Raw genomic sequence first — 18,722 nt, forward strand, 5'->3', positions numbered from 1 at the left:
TATAAAAACTCACATTAAAGACTTGAGTTCATTTGGTTGAATAAAGCCTAGGCTGCCACCGCCGTCTGTAGCAACCAATTTTTATGTTTTTAATTAACATTGTAATAAGCTAATCATGGACTAATGTGTATGTGTTATTTGAACACATGTTCAGCAGCAATGCATGCATTATCTGATGTCCAGAATCCGACTTTATATCACAATAATATCTCATCGTGCATAGTTATGCAGGATGAGTTGTTATTGTTCAATTGCTCATAAAGCCTGCGGATTCGGTCAGGGAGAACCAGGGTCGGAGAAGGAAGCGGAGGGGGTGGATATCACTCGCCAGGCAACTGGATGTGCAAGAGGTGGGTAAGTGCGTACCGGTATCTGCCAAAGGGCACGACGCGCCCCAGTCATAATTGTGAGGTGAGGAATAGAAGCTGGCAGCAAACGAAGGAACTCTGTGTTTTCTTGCACTAATGAGCACATGATAACTCCTTGCTGAACCTGGTTGGACGTTGTGTTAGCCCTGTTAGGGGTGTTCTTTGTTTTATTAATAATGCTTCGTTTGGGGGGTTGGCGGTTGGAATGAGGAGTTAGATGAGTACTGACAAATAATAGGCTATCATTTGAAATAAGATTGAGGAAAAAATAAAGAGTCAAGGAAGTACGGCATGGATGAATGCCAGGATTGCAGTTCGAGGTTTCTGTGGGAATGTGTCTCCCTCTTGTGGTAACATGTTGCAAACAACCACTGCAACAGTGTTCTTTTCCCCTTAGTCTAGTTATAGGCTTATCTTCGTGAAAAAGTCAAGCCAAGTTAAAATATGGGGCACTAAATGCACTGAAAAAAAAAAAAAAAAAAAAAAAAAACATGATGGCGTTTTGCCTAAAGAGACGACCCACACGATGTTTTAAATGCTCACGTAATGAGCACATGTAACATTTAAACACATGTTATACTATTGTGATAGGCTTCATAACATGGTGTAAATGAAGCAAGCGTCCTGTCCAATCCAGTGTAACCAAAATATTTCATTTGGATAATGGCACTACTGTACCTTTAAATACCCCCTGTGCGTAATGCGCGTAGTCGGAGGATGACATCAGCTGCTCTGGTCATTTCTTTCCTGCGAGTCATCATCACGCACATCAGCTGACAACGTGAGTCGATATGCACTAGTGGTACACACCGCGTTGCTCCACATCGATGCACATAAAGTTACATTGGTTACACCTGCGTCTTAATGAAGAACCTCCCTTTCGTTCGACTCAATCACATACCTCTCCAAGTGTCGCTACAGTCAAACGTCTGATGTGCGCAAGAGGTAGGGCTTTATTCATCTATGGATTGACGTTTCCATTGTTGTTTTTTACCATGTGAAGTTTGACACTTTTTTTTTCTACGGCTATTCACAGGCTCTGACTATAGCATTGTATGTATTCAACATTTAGATTTATCTGGAGCGCCATCCCAACACCATCACCATCACCGCCATGGCTTCTGCTACCTCCACCCCGGCCACTTCATCCTCCACTAGCCGAGCCACGCGCTCCGTGGGCCGGCGCGGCCCCTCCGGTGACGGCCTCCCAGAATCCGGCATCAGTCCCACACGCATCTCCCGCATCCAGGAGAAGGATAGTCTTCGTCACCTCAACGATCGCCTCGCAAATTACATACATCGTGTGCAAGAGTTGGAAAATGAGAGGTCTTCTATGCTGCTACTGCTCGAGGAGAAGGAGGACACTACGTCCCGGGAGATGGGCAATGTCCGGCGGTTGTACGACGTGGAGTTAGCCGACGTCCGGAAGTCACTGGACGAATTGGCCAACGAGAGGGCCCGGTGGCAAATGGAGTGTGGGAGTGTGAAGGAAGAACATAGGAAACTGCAAGTCAGGTGATGCTGCTAATGCATTTTGTACGTTCCAACAGACAAATTATAAGCGGTTTGCATTGTATTTCATGAATTAGTGGGGCACGGGCTAATGCATATTTCTGAACTGAAGGTGTTTATGTGCCGAATCATAAAGCGAGATAAATACGTCTTCTTACTTAAGCAAATAAAGTGCTTGGTCAAAGGGAGATGTATACACATTCAGAATTTGCTTGCGTCTAGTGGGTGCATGCTTCTCAGTGAATCCAAACAATGTTTTTAAATTCCATGTAGTACTAAAGGAAACTATATAGAAATGTTGTTGAAAGGCTGTATTAAGATAATGAATGTATTTCAGTGCGCCATTGCTTAATGATGTTTTTATGGCTCAACCAGGAACCAGAAGAAGGAGGCTGACCTGGCCCACGCCGTGACCCAGTGGCGGAGCGTGGAGGCGGCCCTCCGCTCCAAGGACACAGAGTTCACCAGGGTGCTAGGTGACAACAAGACGCTGACCCGCGACGTCGCCGAGCTTCAAGAACAGCTGGACAATGTAGGAGATCACATGTTGGCTTAACAGCCATACTTGATGGTGGCAAAATCCATGAGCCAAGACTGGAGACTCTAAACTCCACTGTCAAGCAATAGAGCGCACAAATACACTAGTCTAGTGTTAAGGTTCAAACCCCAATGTCGGCAGTCTACCTGTAGGTATTACTGCGCAAGATAAGCCATACCTGCTCCTTTTTATATAAAACAACATAGGCTATATGTAATATGATTTAAATACAAACGTATACTGAATGGTGAATCCAGGGTTTAGGAAAAACAGAAGCTTGTTCACAAAAAACTGTGCGGAAGTAGTTTGGAGGAGTAACGGCTAGCAAATATTTATTCTGCGATATTTCAATATTTAAAGCATTGTCTTCTTGCTCCAATATTGGACACTTTTTTAAAATGTTTATTCCCCAAAACCACGATTGGAACTACAATAAGACATGACTTCAGGTGTGTGTGTGTGTGTGTGTGTGTGTGTGTGTGTGTGTGTGTGTGTGTGTGTGTGTGTGTGTGTGTGTGTGTGTGTGTGTGTGTGTGTGTGTGTGTGTGTGTGTGTGTGTGTGTGTGTGTGTGTGTGTGTGTTCTATCCCAGGTGGAGTCTGTGCTCCGGGAGACCCAGACCCAGCTGAGCTCGGAGGTTCTGAGGAGGGTGGACCTGGTGAACCGCATGCAGTCCCTCAAAGAGCAGCTTGACCTGCAGAGGAACATCAGCAACCAGGTACGATGGCCCACACGCACATCTTGTTATGGGAAGTTCCTGAGGGAAGACTAGGACACGTCAGGGCTTCATGGTGGATTTTCTACAACCCCCCCCCCCCCCCCAACTAGCTACTATGACGCTGTCACCTGGAATGTAGTACACTTGAAACTACAAAATGAATCAGCCAACTAAGCATTAAAACGAGGGTGGCAGTGTATTTTAGTTTTGTTAATGCTTTTAATCTCAATGGAGAACGGTAAATCAAATGTATATGGCTTTACACAGCCATATACAAAAAATGGATATAGCTGTCGCAGGCCACTTCTTGGTCATGACTGGAGTCATCCACAAGGCCAGGCAGACCTGAGGCCAAAGCCGGCGATCTAGTCATGTGTTTTGGGCGGGTTGCTTTGGAGGAAGGCCTGGAGGTAGGGGAGGGATTGTTCTTCTTTTATAATCTAGTCCACTCCGGCTGCTTTCTCCAGAGTTGCCTATCCCAACTTTGACATTCTTTTTCAATTGCATAAAATGTGACGGAGAATCTGTGTTCCCTCCTCTAAATGAACTTACAAGTTCACTTTTGTGCAGATGTTTTATCTCTACATAAGGCGTAATCGTTATGCCCTTAGTGATTCGTACAACATCTTCAGCGTAGCTACTCCCGACGTAGCTCTTATGATTTGATTAGTTTTACCCACTTTTAAGTTGCTTCGGATAAACTTGTTCTCAATGTAAACCGTAGGAGATCCTGGACGTCAGGAGCAGACATGAAAGCCGCATCATCGAGGTGGAGTCGGGCCGAAGGAGTGAGTTTGAGAGCAAGCTGGCCGACACCATGCAGCGTCTCCGCCAGGACCACGACCTCCAGGTCCAGCAGTACAAGGAGGAGCTGGAGCGCAACTTCGCCACCAAGGTACAAGCCTATGAATGCAAGAGTATCATTCAGAAGTGCACCAGCAGAAGACTAGTAGGCCTTTCAAAAATTAACTCCGGGGATGATCAGGAGTTTCACACAGGCAACCCAACACAGGAGATGAGCTACATCAGATGTATTCCTACATACTGGAGGTACTCTGTATTTTCTAGGCGAGGGCAGGTGACTGGGAAGAGTGTTGGGGATGGCTTAGGGTTATAAACTCCGTATTTCTGATGAGTGGAAAGCAGAAAGAAGTGCGGAAGGCAAAATACAGGCAAGAGAAAAGTACGATGTCAGCAACACGCCCACTCGCATGTTGTGAATTCTCCAATTGTCTGTTCTTAACACAAGGGGCCTGGGAGGTTAAACTTTTGTTTTGTCACATGCAGCCCCAACGGGTATTATGTCAGACTTGCGGTGCATGTGTTAAAGGCCTATAGATGTCCAACCGCTATGTAAATGTCGTGTGCCATGGCAAAAAAACACAAACGCAAGGACATTTAAAGGGAAGCAAAGGATTGATCCATCAATCCACTATTGGGAAGACTATTTTTTTATTACCCATTGAACTATTGAGTGAGCGAGTGAGCTTCGAAATGGCATTGAGGTACTTGAATTTATTTTTAGAACTGATCCGACCAAATGCTTCTCTTCTGAAAGAAAATCAATACTACACTCAATGGTAGCTCTAAATAAAAGTTTGTGTTACACTCTCTGCACCACAGCTGGAGAATGCCCAGCAGTCGATGCTGGAGAAGGACGGCATGGCGTCCTCCAACCGAGATGAGATCACCACCACCAAGCTCCGGGTGGAGACCCTGGGGTCTCAGCTCAGACAGTACCAGAAGGAGGTAGGCATAGGAGCCGATAGTAACACCACAACCCCAAAGCACGTTGTCAACTACACCACCACCAACATACAATTTTTGAAAGAATTGCTATCAAATGTGGAAAATTGTCTTGCGTCTTCTATACCTTCAGAAAGCTTTGGAATTGTACCTAAACTGTTTGGAGTTATTTCCTTTGATTTGTATGCGTCTTGCAAGTGTTTGCATGGGTATTCGGTACAGGTGTCGGGATTGGCATGAAGAGAAAATGTTCATCGTATCTTACACCTTCGATAATCAAGAAAGTTGTACATGCTCTGGTCTTGTCAAGCCTTGAGTATTGAACAATTATCTGGTCATCAGCAACCAAAAAAGACTTGCATAAACTTCAGGTAGCTCCGAACAAAGCAGCCCGCTTGGCACTGAGCTGCTCCATTCACACTAACACTGAAGTAATGCATACTAGCCTTTCATGGCTCTGTTGAAAAACAAAATATCTCTCTTGTTGTTCCTAAGGTCAGTCATAAACTGCAAAAGACCTGCCTTCTTTGCTGAAGGTTTAGGCAGTGTGTCTGACAGACATGGTCATAGCCCTAGAGAAGCAAGGAACGGACATCTAGCTTTACCCAGACCAAGGTCCAATCTACTTAAAAACACCATAATTTACAGATCAATTTCATTATGGAATGAACTACCAAAGAACATACGTTTTAGCATAAATTGCAAATGCAGCTTTAAAAAGTCTGCAAAAATCATCTGGTCCATGTATAATGTATATACATTTTTAATTTAATTTATTTTTTTAGCTTTCATATTATTTTTTCTTCTGTTATATTTGTAATTTAGAAGTTTTTTTTAATCATACTGTTTGTTATTGTTGTATTATTTTTATGTTTGTTTGTTTGACATAATGTCAAACAAGTGATTGTTTGTCTATATTTTATGTTTCGGACCCCAGGAAGACTAGCTCTCACTTCGGTTTGTTGCTAATGGGGATCCTAATAAATCAAAGCATCTACACAGCTTCGCTAGCTTGCAGTCTGAGGTAAAAAACGAACGGAGCGTTTAACGGAGCTCGGTGTGAGACCATTTCTTCAAGACTGGCACAAAGTAAATTGTGTGATGCTACTCTTCAGTTTAGTAGTTGTACTAGCAATATGCTGAACCTCCATTAAGAACAAGCACCCGGGGACTTGTTGGAGCACCCTAGCTTTGAAATGGGGCGCCAAAGCTCATCGAGTCAACGGAGCATCGCGTTAAAAGGAAAAACACCCCGTTCTTGTATTTCACATCATTTCAGTTTTTTTTCTTAGAAAATAACCGGTTCATGGGTCTGGGTGTGGGTCTATCGAAAGCAAAATGAGCCGAAACCGACATACCTAGTTGTGACCTTTCCCAAGGCTACCTCTCAAGCCCTCAACTGGGACAAGGGCCGATCCTCAGTGGGACGTGACGGCGTGTCCACCTCTCCCTGGCTGTGTGTTGCAGAAAGGCCTGCTGGAGGCCCGCGTGCAGGAGCTGGAGCGGACCCTGGACTCGGAGCGAGGCTCCTGGCACCAGCGGCTGAGCCAGAAGGAGCAGGAGCTGGCGGACCTGCGCTCCCAGCTGTTCGGCCAGCTGGAGGAGTACGAGAGCCTGCTGGACGTCAAGCTGGCCCTCGACATGGAGATCAACGCCTACCGCAAGATGCTGGAGGTGGAGGAGCATAGGTGGGTGTGGTGGGGCACCGGCGACTGGAGCAGAGGAAGCTGTTGGGGCTAGGAGATGACGATGATGATGATGATGATGGAGGAGCAGAGGGAGCTGGTGAAGGAGCAGAGGAAAGTGGGGGTGTTGGTGGTGGGATTTGGCGATTGAGATGGCAGTGGAGGGGCAGGTGATGGGGGGGGGGGGGGGGGGGGATGTTCAGCCAGCTGGAGGAGTACGAGAGCCTGCTGGACGTCAAGCTGGCCCTCGACATGGATGAAGAATAAAGTTGGAGCAGATGAAAGTTCCGGTGGTGGTGTTAGGAGATGGAGATGGTGGTGGTGGAGGGGCATGGAAGGGTGGTGTAGAGGGGAGCAGAGGTAGCTGGTGGGAGGCGATGATGGTTGAGGAGCAATGGAAGGTGGTGGTAATACGTGATGATGGCGGGGCAGAAGAGGAAGGTGGAGCAGCAAAGATGACGGTGGATGGGATGAGGAAGTTGGTGCCAGATGATGAATATGATGGTGGTTTTAGAAGAGGTAGCTCGTTGATGACTACTGTGGACATGAGCCTATGAGCCTTGTCTCATCAAATTGTACCATGTCATTCTATCATTTCTTTTTTGATTTCTCCCAGGCTCAAGCTGTCGCCCAGTCCCTCTCAGCACGTGGCGGGGGCGTCGGGGGCGGCGCAGGCGACGCGGGAGCGCTCCTCTCGCCGTGTCCGGGGCAAAAAGCGCAAACACGAGGGCACGTCGGGCAGCTCTCCAGCCTACAAGATGTCGACGCACGCGGCGTCGCGCGGCAGCATGAGCGTGGCGGAGGTGGACCCCGAGGGGAACTACGTGGTGCTGAAGAACGACTCCCCGGAGGTTCCAGCTTCTCCTCCTTGACTCATTTTTTCTGTTCTCTTTTTTAAATCATGGCTGCCTTCATGACAGGACTTATTTCACAGCAGAACACCTTAAAATGCTTAAATAGACAGAAAATATAAGTAGTGTATAAACACTAGGCAGGACAAAATACTTGTTTTGCTATGCAACTATCCTTTATCCGTTTGTTTAATTGTTTCAATACTGCAGCAGGTAGTATCTTTTTTTTTTTTTTAGTATTGCATGACTTTTTTAAAGTTAAATGTTTGTTCTCCTGTTCTCTCTGCGGTTCCAGGAGCAGCCACTAGGGGGATGGGTAGTCCGCAGAACTCAGCCAGACTCTGGGGACATCTCCTTCCACATCCCTCCTGACTACACGCTACCTGGGGGTAGCACACTCACTGTAAGTGGCTTTTTTTTTCATCCGCAAGGTGCTTATCGCAATAACGTATCCATTTTGGAAGTGTGTGTGTGTGTGTGTGTCGGAACAAAGGAAACCACTGACTGCAACGGGATATAAAGGACAGGTGTTGTGGAACAATGAATACTGGTCCAGATTCCAAATAAGGTGTGTCTTCATGTAGATCTGGGCCACAGGGGTGGAAGCCGGCCTGGAGGACCTGATTCTCCAGGGCCACCGGAGCTGGGGGCCAGTCACAAACACCCGAGTGACCCTTCTCAACCCAGAACAAGAGGTAACTAGAGCAGGTCTGCTTCCACGAACTGGACCTGAGCGAAGCACCACTGCCAGCAGTGTGGATACGACACTTTTTCTTTCATTTTTTTCAACAATAGAAAAATAATTTGGTTAATCTTCAATGGAATGTGTTCATGGCCAGCCATGTGTAATGGGGTCACGACCCCACAACAAAGCAGAAATGAACCCGTATCGAGGTCATTTTTCAACCCAGATCCTGTCGTATTGTTCTTCTCGGCACACTTCTCCTATAGAAAGAATAAAGCCAGCCATGCGCATGCCATGCACACATTTGATTGTATTCCTACCGATGACCCAACCCACAATAACGATGCATCCCAAGTCAAAGAAGCGTATTGTACCCGAGGTGGGGAGGCCATTTCCCCCATGATGTACACATTGTGAGAGGCAGAAGAACCTAAGGTACCGTCACTAATGTCTGCTGAATGACCTTGGGTGATCAGGAGATGGCTGAGCGCAGGCTGGTGTGCGGCCAGGGAAGAGTGGACGAGGAACGGGAGCTGGAGTTTGACGAGGAGTGTGTCGCGGGAAGCAACATCCAGCACTTCAGGAGACAGGTGTGTGTGTGTGCGCAGTGGGTTTGCATGTGGGACAAATTCTTCTCCTCCTTTTTCTAGCATATCAAGTACTTTACTTACTGGGTAAGTACCGAAGTTATTGGAAATCCTGTCCTAATTCCAGAAAGGGCTTCTAGGAAAAAAGATACACTGGCTAGGAACCAATAAAATGGGGGGGGGGGGGGGGGCAAAATTGTTCACCTCATTTTTCAAGCATATCAAGTACTTTACTTACTGGGTACTTGGTAAGTACCGAAGTTTTTGGAAATCCTGTCCAAAAACTTCGGTAAAGGGTCTCTAGGAAAAATGATACACTGGCCAGGAACCAATAATGGGGGAGTGGTGCCCATAAAGAGTTGTTCACCTAAATAAGGTTACAACTACACACATGCCTATATAGCATAATGCAGTCCTGGTTCCAGCTACCGAGATAACGAGCACTATACCGCCCGTCACAACAAGTTTATCTGCGTTGTGTTTCGGTTTAAATATTGTGTTTGACACTATTTTTCTCTTCACACCTGCCTTCTGTGAAGCCAAAGAGGAAAAAAAAGAAATGTTGCTCTGTGTCGTGAGGGCGGACCGAACGGTGCCGTGTTGGGTAGGTGAGGAGCAGCTGTGGCAGCAGCCGCTCTGCTAGCATGCGTGATGTCTCCCCCCCCTGGCTTGTGTTTGCAGTAAGCATGTAGTCATACGTGACGCTGATGGAAAAGCAGTGCATGCACGCATGATTCTGCCCATTTCACCCATGTTGTAGTCCTCCCTGGACTCCTATACGACAATTAGCCATGCGTCACAATACGTTCTTCCGGGTGGCAAAAGCCGATGCGTTCTCCGATGGCACCGCTAGTGAACCAACCCTTCCGAGATCGAGAAAAGAGAGTAAATGGCTTGAATGAATGATGATCTTCTTGCGGGTTGCGATGGGACGTATCATTATATATATATTATATTTAGCGTTTTCGTCATCGTTTCAACGTCAGATCAACAATGTCTTTAACGATGTAACTATGTTTACATTAGCCGGCTGGATCACTTCTGATCAGTGGAAGCCGCTCACGTTCTGCCACCCGGAAGTATCTTGACGACTATTGTTTACAAACATTCTGAAATGCCGTATTACAGGAAGACTAGTCGTCAAGGAACAATTTTGGGTCTAGCTAAGTTTCGGGTTGAAAGGTCCGTGGCTAAAGAGTAGTCGGCAATTATCCCTAGCATGGGTGTTGGTAGGGGGGGGCGGGGGGGCTGCGTTCATGCATGCATGCATGCATCCTTGTCATGTACTTGCACAAAAGCCCCATTAATGAATGCCTGAATTAACAGAGGCTTTTGCAATTCACAACATAAAAGTCGTGACTTGTCCTATTCAAATGCAAAACTAACATCTCATTTGTATGCATTCCGACAAACTCCAAAGTGAAAAGCTTATTTCACGCTCTCCTTTCCTCGGCTGTTTAAGGCCGTCATATTCCATACTAATTTGCTTTGGACGTACAAATTGGCTTTTTGCAAATGTTGGAAATCTATAGATGTGTAGAGGATAGAATTCATGTTGACGGTAAATTGTTTTTTCCCAAAGCAATTCTAAACGTGTAGATCTAAGGAGCAAGGTAAATGTCAGAGGAAGCCATGTCTCTCTCTCATGGGAACGATCAGTTATTGAAATTGCCCAAGGTGTCGTCCAAGGGCTATCTTAATGGCAACACCTGTCTGTGATATCCATGCATCAACACGATTTACCGTATGGTAATGCAGACCTTTACCGATAGATTTCCTGTATCTTGACATGATGAAATGGCCATTCCTCAGTGGCACCAAGCTTACTGTCATGTTGCTGTTTCCCAGGAGCTCTCCAAGGAGGCCAGCTGTTTTCTGATGTAAGGATCTTCTTTGGAACCACTACTTTGCCTGACCTTGACCAGTCTCCTTTTGAGTCTAGTATTCTTCTCCGTCCTGGATTAAAAATGTCAACACCATGGCCAGGTCAAACAAGCATGTGGAACATGGGGCGTCTTGTTACCTGTATTCCTTATCCTGTCTATGTCTAGCGTGAATGTGTACTCCAAGGTGTCAATAAGGCATTTAAAAGAAAAAGCTCCTCAAGCCAAGAGATGGAGAAGGCTGTTGCTGTTTAGACTTATTTGAAGGTACTGTAGGCGATGGAATATTTTGAGAAGTTGCGACATTATTTATACTACTGCAGGTCATAGCTGCTACATTTACATAATGCTAAAGCTGTTAGCTGTGTGGAGGTAAGCTGTCTGTAGGATGTCTTCTTACGAATTACTAATTTAATTTTCCAAAATGTTAACTTTTTTATTTATTTTTGTACAATTTAAAGAGTCCCATTTGCCTTCTGTCCATACAAAGGTCAATTGCTTCTCAATCACTGTATTCTGGATTTTACAGGAAAAAACTTTGGCAAGTTATTTTCTTCCGGTAGTGTCTTTGTTTAATTAAATTGTCTGTGTGCATCGAATGGTTTTTGCACCCTGGGGTAATTTACAGGAAGCTACATAAAATGTAAATAAATTGCATAATAAAGTTTTCTAAACAAAGCAAACACTGAGTGCTTCTTGCCAGTCCAATCCTCGTACTTTGGATACAAATGCACATTTTGATGGGTTGTGCTTTTATTTGGAACATTATCTTCTTGAAAGGAAATCATGTGACCCTCCACGTAGAAGTAGTAGGAAGTTCTACTCCACAGAGCTCTGATTCGTTATCTTCCATAGGAATTATTGCAGACATTAATGACTTCTAATTGATTGTCATTAGACTTAGCTGTTTCTATGACTGTTCGCAGAAGTCCAGGCTTGTCAACAGAACAATTGTGTAATTAATCCCTCCACAGCTTCTAGCAGTTCTCTGAATTTCCAATCTTAACTTCAATTGGGGTTTTTTTTTTCCGCTCAAAGTTTAAGCGGATGTTTTAACCGATAAAACATTGACATCCAGTTTCTTCGGTCCCCAGAAGAATAACCAAATATGTGTCCTTCGCTTCTGTCCGTGCAGGGTTTTCAAATGAGTGTACACTCCCTGCTGGTTAAAATCCAACAGAATCACACCATAGTCTCTTTGCTGGTGTCCTTGCTGAAGGGGCAGGCGATGACTGCCATGTGACTTTGTTTGGAGCCCGATAGCGGGGGGATCTGCAGTCGAACCCTCTGGTCGGTTAGTTTCCATGTCTGGAAGAGGTGGATGTGGTAGCGCACGGACACCTGCAGAAGGGAGTACGCATAATGGAGAATATGTACTTTGAAGTATATCGATTTTTTTCTCTACTACTGCTGCGGGGGAAAACCCCTCAGCTCAGCCAAAGCTCCGTCCAAACAATACAATTTACGAGCTTCAATTCTCTGTGGCAAACACTGGCATCAACACTTGCACTCCTAAATGATAGTATTATTTTTCCATAGATTGTTTTACAATGTACCATTTAAATAGTTTGTGACGTGCCCTGTGGAGCACATAACTGAGTTAACGTGACACGGATGGCAACAAAATTAAACGCAGAATGTACAGAGGAGCCCTGGGTTGAAGATTAGGATTTGGCAGAATAAATGAGCTTCATTACTGGGCTCTTGCTAACACAGGCAACTGTAACATAAAGACACTGACATTTAAGTCACCAACTGTACATTTCTATACTCGAAGACAAATTATTTCAAGTTATTGAGAAACATTTGGGACATTTCGAACACATTTGGGTCATTCCGTACAACGCAATCGGACCCTACGGTTGGAACCCTACCATGGTCCAGAAGATGTAGATGGTGAAGAGGGCTAGGGTCAGGACCAGTAGTCCCAGGGACTCGTACCCGTTGGTGTGGTGGAGGTCCAGGGCTCCCTGGACACACAGCCAGCCTGACAGGGTGGCCAGTGGGGTGATGAAGAGGAAGCACACCACATCACCACACAGGGTTCTGCGCTGGTGTTGCATGGACGGAGAGCGCAGCCACTGGGAAGAGAGAGGAGAGGGCGTATTAGCGTTTGCTATTAAGAACAATTGGGAGTAAGAGCTGATATTCTATGTATATAACAGTAATGTATAGATGTGTTCATTAAGAGATTGCTCCCATGGATCGGTTTTTATTAGATGAATCCATCAGATCAACGTCCACACATCTGAAAACGTTTTTTATTAATTGCTTTATCTCTCAAAACGTTTCAGAAAAAATCTGAACTTGCACTTGGTAAAACTCTACTGTTTAGCTCACACCACTGTGTGTGTGTTTCAACAAAACACGTGTGTCCATGAGAAGACGTTACACAACACAGTACGTGGCGGGTGTGCATGATGCGGCTGACATGATACCGCACACGCACACAGTGTCGGGCCTCTGTTTGCAGAAGCACATGGGCAGGACTCCTCTAGCCACTAATACACTGACCAGTACTAATATTGGAGGACTTCCACCCTGCGCCTGGTCTCTGGGCAGAACGTGCTGGCTAATCAGGTTTCTAAAAGGCTAAGTGGCTTTAGCGCTAACCACTCTGCTAGCAGCTCAGCAGGGGATGAACATGAGGGGCAGGGGATGGTAAGCTGGGCAGCAAGCCCCCACTCCAATCTGTGGAGGCCAGGGTGAGGTGGTTCATTGAGGCCACACACCTCAAGGACACACACCTGCTGCCGTGACCCACATAAGGATGAAAAATATGCCATGGTCTAGTGTGGGATTTGACCAACCTTTAGTAATTCATTGTAATTAAGGAGGTTAGGTTTTTTTATCCAAAGCGACCTCTAGTGAATTCCGATGCATGTCATTCAGGAGCAGGGGTCATGCATCTTGCTGAAGGACACCTACAGGTAGACCTTTCATCTGGGTGTCACCCTATAGCCACTACAAACTCTCCTAACCCTGAGCGACTTGGCTCGGTTTGAGTGGCTGTAATGCAGACTATTAGTACCTCTGTGAACGGCTTGGGCAGCCGTTCCAGGGAGAACTGGTAGCGGCAGAGTTCACAGTGGCTGCTGTTGGACGAGGTGAGCCAGCGCTCAAGGCAGGCACGGTGAACCATGGCCAGGGTGCCGGAGCACTCGCATGGGGACACCAGCTCCCCAGAGCTCCCTCCCTCGTGGCAGATCCTGCAGAACGGCTCGTCACTGTTCGCCAGGACACCAGACAGAGAGACGGACAGAGAAAGTATTAGAGAATGGGTGACGTAACAAGTGTTAGTGCTTGGCACTTGGTTCTATGAGCAACCTTACTGTACGACAGCGATATACTGTTTCTCTTTCTTCTGACAAATGTACTTATTGGAAGTCGCTTTGGATAAAGGCGTCTGCTAAATGTCCTAAATGTAAGTGTAAATCAAACTAACTATGAAGGACTGCTTAGACACTGATAAAGGGACACGATGCATGTCTTTCTATGTGTGTTGAAGAATAAGTCGTTTTTTTGTCCCACCGGGACAAATTGGATTTCCAGTTTACGTAGACAGGATTAGAGCAGGCCATCAAGGACAGAGTTACGGGCTTGATTCCCAGTGTGGACAAACATGCTACGTGACAATGCAATCATCACAATTGTGAAATCTTAAACGTTTCAATCACAACACACTTATTAAGTCACATTTGATCAGCCAAAAGGTGGAAAAATAAGTAGGTAAGGTTAAGAAAGATTAAAGGTGATGTTGATGATGCATGTCTGATGTGTGCTTGCTGTGGTTACCTTTCGTTTAAGGTTCTAGGTTGCCAGCAGGTGCTCTCTCCTCCTTGGTGATAGGTAACTTCTTGATTGTCGTGGTTTAGCTCCGCCTCCAGCCCCTCCCCTAGCAGAACCTTCACCTCGCTCTCGTCTTCTCCCTGTTCCCATGGCACTGCGAGCTGTTCGGGTGTCATGTCTGCCAAGTTGGGAGTCATTCTCTGACATCAGGAGCAGGTCACGCGTCCAGCGTCCTGTCTCATCTTTCCTGACCAATAGAAAGAACACTCAGTCAATTATCACCTGACCAGTCCAACCAATTGGTTGGTTACTCTGTTAACATTTCTTGATAAACATATTGTCCTATGATTGTGTTTTATCTTTGGAAAAGTGTATTATTATTATTTTCTATTTGTATTATTTTTTTAGATTGAACTATTACAAACTTCAATAGTACTTAGTGACGAAATTGCAAGGTCAAATGTGACAAAGCATAAAGCTGAGAATGTTCAGTCCATTGACATATCCTCAATGTTTTGAGAGGCTGTAGTCAATAACAACAACCATCACTTAAGTGGCTGATGGTGATTACGTTGATCTGTGATCTCTTCCCCTTTTGAAGCTGAATTTGTAATGACCACTGATATCATTTACAGTTCACCTCTAACTGCCATGCCATGCTCGATCTCATTAAGAATTGTTCGATTGTCCATTTAGAGAGTATCACTGAATAACGTTTTTTAAGTAAAGTTTTGTGAAACACACTTGTGCTATACTTTAAAATACACATGTATTAAATGTATTAGGCCTACAATATCAAACGTAAAACATTCAAAATAAAAGGTTCTCTCATTAAAAAGATTGAGGCCTATTCTATTGCCTATATGAGCTGTTTTGGTTTAACGGTATAACACCATCAGTCAAGTGAGGGTGTTGGGTCACAGCAACACCTGTCCTAAAGTCTGCTTATTTATTAGGCCTACACTATATATCGACCTGACCTAGTAAGTAGGCTATTGGAGCAACTTTAACAACATTAAAAATAACGATCAAATACTAAAAACACAAACCAATTAAGGGCCATCGTTCACCCTGTCCCGTTCGGACAAGCCTGATCTGGATGACGTCACACGTAGCCTATAATAAACAATAAGCGATAATCAATATTACCTCGAATGATGCGAGCTGGTCAATATCCACAAGGCTTCGAGGCGATGCAGTGGGCAGGCTCCGTTGATATGAAAAAAACAAAACGATGTCCCTTGCGGTGGTGCCGGTGGTGTTTATAAAGGTCTGTGTTGAGACCAATGCCAGTGTGTTAGTGAGCAAACGCCCCGCCCAGCGGATTAAGCGCATTTGACGCCGGCGGTGAGAATAGTGAGGGATTAGATCAAGGGGAAAGTATGTGACGGACAGTCCAGCCAGATGTAAATCACTTCCCTTATAGTGCGATGCAACGGAGGCGGGGAACGGAGCGCTACCTCGCTGCGTCCCCCATAATCCTGTTAGGGCTCCCAAGCAGACAGGAGCGGGCTGTGGACCCTCCCCCCACGGCCCCCCAACTCCCATGGTAATAAGGGTCCGCTCTGCAATAGCATCGCAGCGTCCCCGTCCTCAAGATCAAGGGGTGTGTGTCTATGTGTGTGTAGGGCCTGTGTTACTTGTGTGTGTGTGTGTGTGTGTGTGTGTGTGTGTGTGTGTGTGTGTGTGTGTGTGTGTGTGTGTGTGTGTGTGTGTGTGTGTGTGCGCGCGCGCGTGCGTGCGTGTGTGTGCGCGCGCGCGTGTGCGTGTTCGTGTGTATGTGTGTGTGTGGGAGATCCTCGAAACAATTATATCGGTTTGTGTTTGCTTCTTTGTCAATTGATTTTGTGTGTGATAGGAATGAACTATTATAACATCAAAGCAGTTATGCCATTAATAAAAAGGATATAACAAATTCAATACAAATATTAATTATTCATAATAAAATAAATGTATTGTTTTTATTAAGGCCATGTCTGCTTTGACAAGATATTAGTGAAGTCACATCACACTGTGCACACGTAAACATATACACCCGTCCCACACATTGGAAAACATTTGAAAAACTATTTGTATTCAGATTATCTTTCTGCCATGAACGATAACAGCTGTGAATAGAACAATAACCTATTTTGGATTGCTCGCTGTTATGTTATGGTTTGATGATTATAATAATCTCATCATGTCCAAGCAGGCCATGGATTTAATAAATGCATGTGAAGGTATGAAAACAAACACCAAATAAAGAATGAAGGAAATCGGAGGGCTAGCATATGTATATGAAATGAAATATGATGTGATATATATAATATATTTATAAAATAATTTACTAAATCATTTCAATTTGAAACAAAATCAGACCAAAACTGCCTCTCAACCTATGCTAAAGAATCAATCTGAGATTAAGTACTCTTTATATTACATAAAAAAAAAAGTAAAATATAAGAATCCTATTGTAAAATAGGAAGGAAATAATGCAGATTAAAGATATTAATAGTTTTATCGATAATAGTTTCCACTATAAAATAAATAAATGAAGGGCATTAAAAAAAAAGCTTTCAATTTAACTATTTGGCAAGCAAGACTGGAATGTTAATGTTCTCAACCACATAAAGTGAAATCAACACGGGAATCCTCCATGGCATCCATTCAGACACTGGGATCAGACAGGCTGATATTAGTCGTTTTATTCCTATGTATTACTGCGTCTACACCTCTCAAGTTCAGGACCAAGTTCAGCTTGTCAAAAGAGGCTTAGAGGTGGTCATAGACTTTCTCTGACTGGCAGAGCTTGTGGTGGGAGTGCTTCCTCCCCCTCCTCCATAATCCTGTTTGCTATTACTTCCCAAGATGCACCCGACCAGGCGAGACGTAAAGGGCCTTGGGCATCCTTTGGTGTTCCTCTGTGAACAAACTCAAAGGGAGAATGATTCCAGGAAGAGGTATGCACCTCCACCTCCTAGCGCTATAGCGAGGCCCTCAGATAACCATCTGCCATCACACACGCATACAAACACTTGAAAAGAGGACTTCCTATTTCTTGGTCGGTATCGAGCAGCTTGGGAACGGAGTTGTGTGTGTGTGTGTGTGTGTGTGTGTGGGGGGGGGAGGCGGGGGGGGGGGGGGGGGGGGGGGATGGGGAGGTAGAGCCCAGGACGAGGTCTACACTACAGGGTAGCCTAAGCGATTGTTGTGTCTGGATTCTGGTCAAGGTCTATTTGCAGACTTCCCCTCCCACACTGTAGCATTGTGATGAGCTGATGGGGGCGAGGGGCCCGTTTAATCCCCCCCGAGTGCCCGTGGTGCGGTGGGGGGCCCCTCTCGCTCTACTCCATCGATTCCTCCCCTTCACCGGGTCCCTTAAGAACCATTAAAAGATGTTAATCCATTCTGTGGTCCCTTGTCCTCCTGTCTGTGTCGCGAATCGATAGCAGACAAAAGCTCTGCTGGAGACTGTCTGGGGGTAGAGGGGCACATGTGTTCCTGCACACACACACACACGTACCTGTACGTTGTCAACGCAACGCTCCGGGGATGCACAGGGAAAATGTCTACCAAAACAAATGGCATTTTTGCCGTTTTGAACCCCAAAATAATCATGTGCTTTACATTGAAAGCCATCAATATGAAATACTGCAAAGAGGTGTTCTTAGATCTAAACCATGACCACATGGAGGTAAACTGGAGGGCTGGAGGACAGGAAAGGATCCAGACAGACAAGGCCAGCCAGGGCTTTTGAAGTAAAAAAAAAAGGGGCCACTGAGTGCGTTATCTCAGGGGTGCTTGGGGAGGCCAGCTGACCCTTCAAGGGTCTTTTTTAAAAACCAAGATAAGGAGCGGCTGGAGAGAAAAGTGGCTAGAGATCACCATGACACCACAGCTCCAGGGAAGACAAGACTTCACGACTGACCCAAGTCCCTTGCCTACATCGTAAACACATTCCCCTTTGTAAGCTCATCCTTTATTTTTTCAATTCTGATCGAATCTCAAATCCGATGTTTGGCTCCAGATTGGGGACACAACAGTGCGTGTGGTAAACAGAAAGAGCAAAACAAATGCCATAATCCCCTGCTGAGGCACTGGAGCTCCCAAAGAGCTTAGTAACACACACACACACACACAACATGTCCGAGGGTATTGCGCTTGCTGTGGCCATATGTACGTCGCCGGGTTATAAAAATACCTCTCCATGAAAGGAAAAGCCCATTAGCCATTCAGTGATATAAGCTAAGAAGAACGAAGGTACCGCTATCAGTGACTCCTCAACCAGAGCAAGGAGTACCCCCCCCCCCGCACCCGAGAAGCTTTGAAACGGACCCCTAAGGGCCCAGGAAAAGTGTGAGAGTGAGCCAGGGCACAAC

General features: G+C 45.4%; 2 protein-coding genes across 6 annotated transcripts; one reads left to right on the forward strand and one right to left on the reverse strand.

Annotated features, from left to right (window-relative positions):
• The first annotated feature begins 1,089 nt into the window (after positions 1-1,089).
• On the forward strand, positions 1,090-11,255 carry lmnl3 (lamin L3). Of its 4 annotated transcripts, none has more exons than XM_030377710.1 (13): positions 1,090-1,313; positions 1,441-1,883; positions 2,256-2,412; positions 3,010-3,135; positions 3,860-4,030; positions 4,759-4,884; positions 6,349-6,569; positions 7,183-7,417; positions 7,713-7,820; positions 8,002-8,112; positions 8,579-8,692; positions 9,229-9,297; positions 10,538-11,255. In XM_030377710.1, the coding sequence occupies exons 2-12, from the start codon at positions 1,483-1,485 to the stop codon at positions 9,265-9,267; spliced, it is 1,809 nt and encodes a 602-aa protein (XP_030233570.1). In that variant the 5' UTR covers positions 1,090-1,313; positions 1,441-1,482; the 3' UTR covers positions 9,268-9,297; positions 10,538-11,255. The 4 variants fall into 4 exon arrangements, with proteins under 4 accessions (XP_030233570.1, XP_030233568.1, XP_030233572.1 ...); XM_030377708.1 differs by having other exon boundaries at positions 9,229-9,293; XM_030377709.1 differs by having other exon boundaries at positions 1,105-1,313; positions 1,405-1,883; positions 9,229-9,293.
• LOC115559065 (E3 ubiquitin-protein ligase MARCH3) lies at positions 11,247-15,848 on the reverse strand. Of its 2 annotated transcripts, none has more exons than XM_030377713.1 (5): positions 15,511-15,848; positions 14,368-14,608; positions 13,604-13,799; positions 12,447-12,653; positions 11,247-11,913 (listed from the first exon to the last, which is right to left on the reverse strand). In XM_030377713.1, the coding sequence occupies exons 2-5, from the start codon at positions 14,556-14,558 to the stop codon at positions 11,755-11,757; spliced, it is 753 nt and encodes a 250-aa protein (XP_030233573.1). In that variant the 5' UTR covers positions 14,559-14,608; positions 15,511-15,848; the 3' UTR covers positions 11,247-11,754. The 2 variants fall into 2 exon arrangements, with proteins under 2 accessions (XP_030233573.1, XP_030233574.1); XM_030377714.1 differs by having other exon boundaries at positions 14,368-14,603; positions 15,511-15,847.
• Between the last annotated feature and the right edge of the window lie 2,874 nt (positions 15,849-18,722).

Source organism: Gadus morhua, chromosome 14 (assembly GCF_902167405.1).
Source record: "Gadus morhua chromosome 14, gadMor3.0, whole genome shotgun sequence".
NCBI classification, from domain to species: Eukaryota; Metazoa; Chordata; class Actinopteri; order Gadiformes; family Gadidae; genus Gadus; species Gadus morhua.

Coding starts and splice junctions, on each gene's coding strand:
- lmnl3 (XM_030377710.1), top strand. CDS start 1,483: ATGGCTTCTGCTACCTCCACCCCGGCCACTTCATCCTCCACTAGCCGA. Junction 8,113..8,578: donor TTCTCAACCCAGAACAAGAG/GTAACTAGAGCA, acceptor TTGGGTGATCAG/GAGATGGCTGAGCGCAGGCT. Junction 8,693..9,228: donor TCCAGCACTTCAGGAGACAG/GTGTGTGTGTGT, acceptor CCTTCTGTGAAG/CCAAAGAGGAAAAAAAAGAA.
- LOC115559065 (XM_030377713.1), bottom strand. CDS start 14,558: ATGACTCCCAACTTGGCAGACATGACACCCGAACAGCTCGCAGTGCCA. Junction 13,800..14,367: donor CCTAGAACCTTAAACGAAAG/GTAACCACAGCA, acceptor CCTGGCGAACAG/TGACGAGCCGTTCTGCAGGA. Junction 11,914..12,446: donor TCTACATCTTCTGGACCATG/GTAGGGTTCCAA, acceptor TCCCTTCTGCAG/GTGTCCGTGCGCTACCACAT.